Below are 2,500 nucleotides of genomic sequence, written 5' to 3'. Positions count from 1 at the left end.
CATCTTTTTTTCTACTTTTTCCTCTTCTTCTTCCCCTCATCCTCCTACTGTTACTACCCCTACTACTAATACTACTAATACTACTAATACTAATACTACTAATGCTAATACTACTAATACTAATCCTACTACTATTATCATTACTGCTAGTCCATCTTCTTCATCATATTCTTGGTGTTATTGTTATTCTACTTCTTTTTCTCCTCCATCATCTTCCTCTTTTTCCCCTTTGTCTCCTCCTCCTTTTGTCTTATCATTTTTTTATTTCTCTCCTTCTTATTCCTCAACCTCCTCTTCTCCCTCCTCTCCATCTACCCTTATTCATGCATCTTTATCTATCTACCTATCTTTATAGGTAAGCTATCTATCTTTATAGCATCTTTATATCGCCGAAGAACAGTTGGCGCGAGGGGGTCAGCAACACATGTTACCCTCTGCCAATATCTCTCGTCTGTTTATCTTTATATCTATTATCCTTCCCCTCTCAAGCTATCTAGTTATCAATCTATCCCCCCTCTCTCTCCCTCTGCCTTCGCTAGATACCTATCTGTCTGTCAATATATCTCCCTTTCCGTCTCCTTCTTTCTTGTTTATCTATATCTATATCTATATCTATATATATATATGTATATCTATCCCCCTCTGCCTCTCCCTTTCTTTTCTATCTCTATCTGTCTATCTATCTGCCAATCTATCTCCCTCTCCCTATCTTTCTCTTCTCTTTCTATCCATCTATCTGTCAATCTAGTTCCCTCTGACTGTCTCCTCTTCTCACTCAACCATTTTTCATCTCTTTTCTCATCTCTTTCTTATCCTCTCAAATTGTCCTCTCTCTCCCGCTTTCCTACCTATATCTATCTATCTTACATTTACTTACACTTCTTACTGGTTAAAGTCGAAGTATAATCATAACAGCCTCCTTATCATTCCGTCACCACAAAAACTCTCGGTGAACAAATGCTGAAGTTATTTCTAAGTCTTCTTCTTTCGTCTTTCTTCATCTCGTCTTGAACAACACCGTAAAATTGCTATTAACTGTCGCATCTACTCGTAACAATTTCACGTAATCTGTGCCATCATGATAACTTGTCTAAGACTTGTTTAGTGCCTTTCCCATTAGTGTAAAATGAGGTTATAAAGCAGAAGTTAACGCCTCTTCGGAGATTGTCACCTTTGCTGACATTTATTTATTTTTGTCTTTCGCGTCTGTTTGTTTGTTTGTGCCTTTATTGTTTTGTTTTTGTTGTTGTTGTTGGTTTTCAAAGGGCTCTCGGCTTATTACTATAAGGATTAGGTTGACTAGAGTTGGAGTCATCTTTTGATAGAAGTGATTTCTAGGAGAGAGGGAGAGAGAGAGAGAGAGAGAGAGAGAGAGAAAGAGAGAGCAAGATCGAGATCAGGGGCTAGAGAGAAAGAGAGAGAGAGAGAGAGAGAGAGAGAGAGAGAGAGAGAGAGAGAGAGAGAGAGAGAGAGAGAGAGAGAGAGAGAGAGAGTCTGAGAATGCAGTCTTTACAGTTCTGTCGAATTGAATTTAAAGAATAAGAGAAGAAGAAAGGTGAAAGAGAACGAGGAATAGAACGGAGAGGTTGAGATGCGATCTTCGCTCTAGCCTTAATAGGATGACGCTTGCAAACGCTGTATCGCAGATGTAGGAGGCTTAAAGACATCAGATTGTAGATACATGGTTGAGATTTTGAGGGCAAGCAAGAATTCAAAATTAGGATTGGGTTGTACGAAGACATACTGGTTTGCATTTTAGTAATAGTTTTAATTCGTTGTTCATAGATGTACATTATTTCCCCCCCCCTTCTCTCTCCCAGCCCCCCCCCCCCCAAAAAAAAAAAATCCTTGCAAACGCAATCCATACACAACTATGAACCTATTTTCTTTTTTTTTTTCTATGCCTCTTGTTTCTCAAAATATACATTTGAAAGAAGTGATAAACCAGCGATGAGTTGTGATTCACTAACACTGAACAATGAATAACACTATATGTTATGCTTCATCGAGCTATGTCTCATCGAATACTTCACGTTGGATAACGAAGGGTGACGCATAACCAATGCTGAGAATAACGCCATGCACTATGCTTGCAGGAGCGGCCGAGAAGAGCAGTAAACATGGTGCAGAGGACAAGACCAATAACATCATAGCGGCCATGAAAGACCGCATGAAAAAGAGAGAACGAGAGACGCCGGAAATATTCGAGCTTATAAGGTACGTTGTTGCATATGTTGTCTATAGGGTTGTCGACCTTAAATTCATCCGAGCGATTCCTGGAGGACGAGACAGTGGTATAGCCAAACTACAGATAGGAGAGAGTCTACTAGTAAGCATTCATTATCTTATATATACTTTTATTTACTCTTAAGAATATTCTTATGGGATAGTCCGCGTTCACAGCATAAAATTCATCAAGGTAAAGATAAGAGGAGGGAAAGAAAAAAAAAATCATCCACAGGCGCATTCATAAGCAATTTAGTACACAAAAGCTAATCCC

At 39.0% G+C, this 2,500-nt stretch overlaps 1 protein-coding gene across 6 annotated transcripts in view; it reads left to right on the top strand.

Moving 5' to 3' along the window:
• unc-13 (protein unc13 homolog) overlaps positions 1-2,500 on the top strand; it is a 274,694-nt gene that overhangs the window by 218,167 nt on the left and 54,027 nt on the right. For all 6 annotated transcript variants that reach the window (XM_086542720.1, XM_086542719.1, XM_086542716.1 and 3 more), the window contains one exon: positions 2,097-2,217. In XM_086542720.1, the coding sequence (XP_086398846.1) occupies positions 2,097-2,217 (121 nt within the window). The remainder of the gene's footprint in view (positions 1-2,096; positions 2,218-2,500) is intronic.

Source organism: Penaeus japonicus, unplaced genomic scaffold (genome assembly GCF_977035675.1).
Source record: "Penaeus japonicus unplaced genomic scaffold, GWHDUDI00000001_assembly GWHDUDI00000012, whole genome shotgun sequence".
In the NCBI taxonomy this organism is placed as follows: Eukaryota; Metazoa; Arthropoda; class Malacostraca; order Decapoda; family Penaeidae; genus Penaeus; species Penaeus japonicus.
The sequence above is the reverse complement of the archived record's forward strand: the minus strand, read 5'-3'. Positions and strand labels throughout refer to the sequence as shown.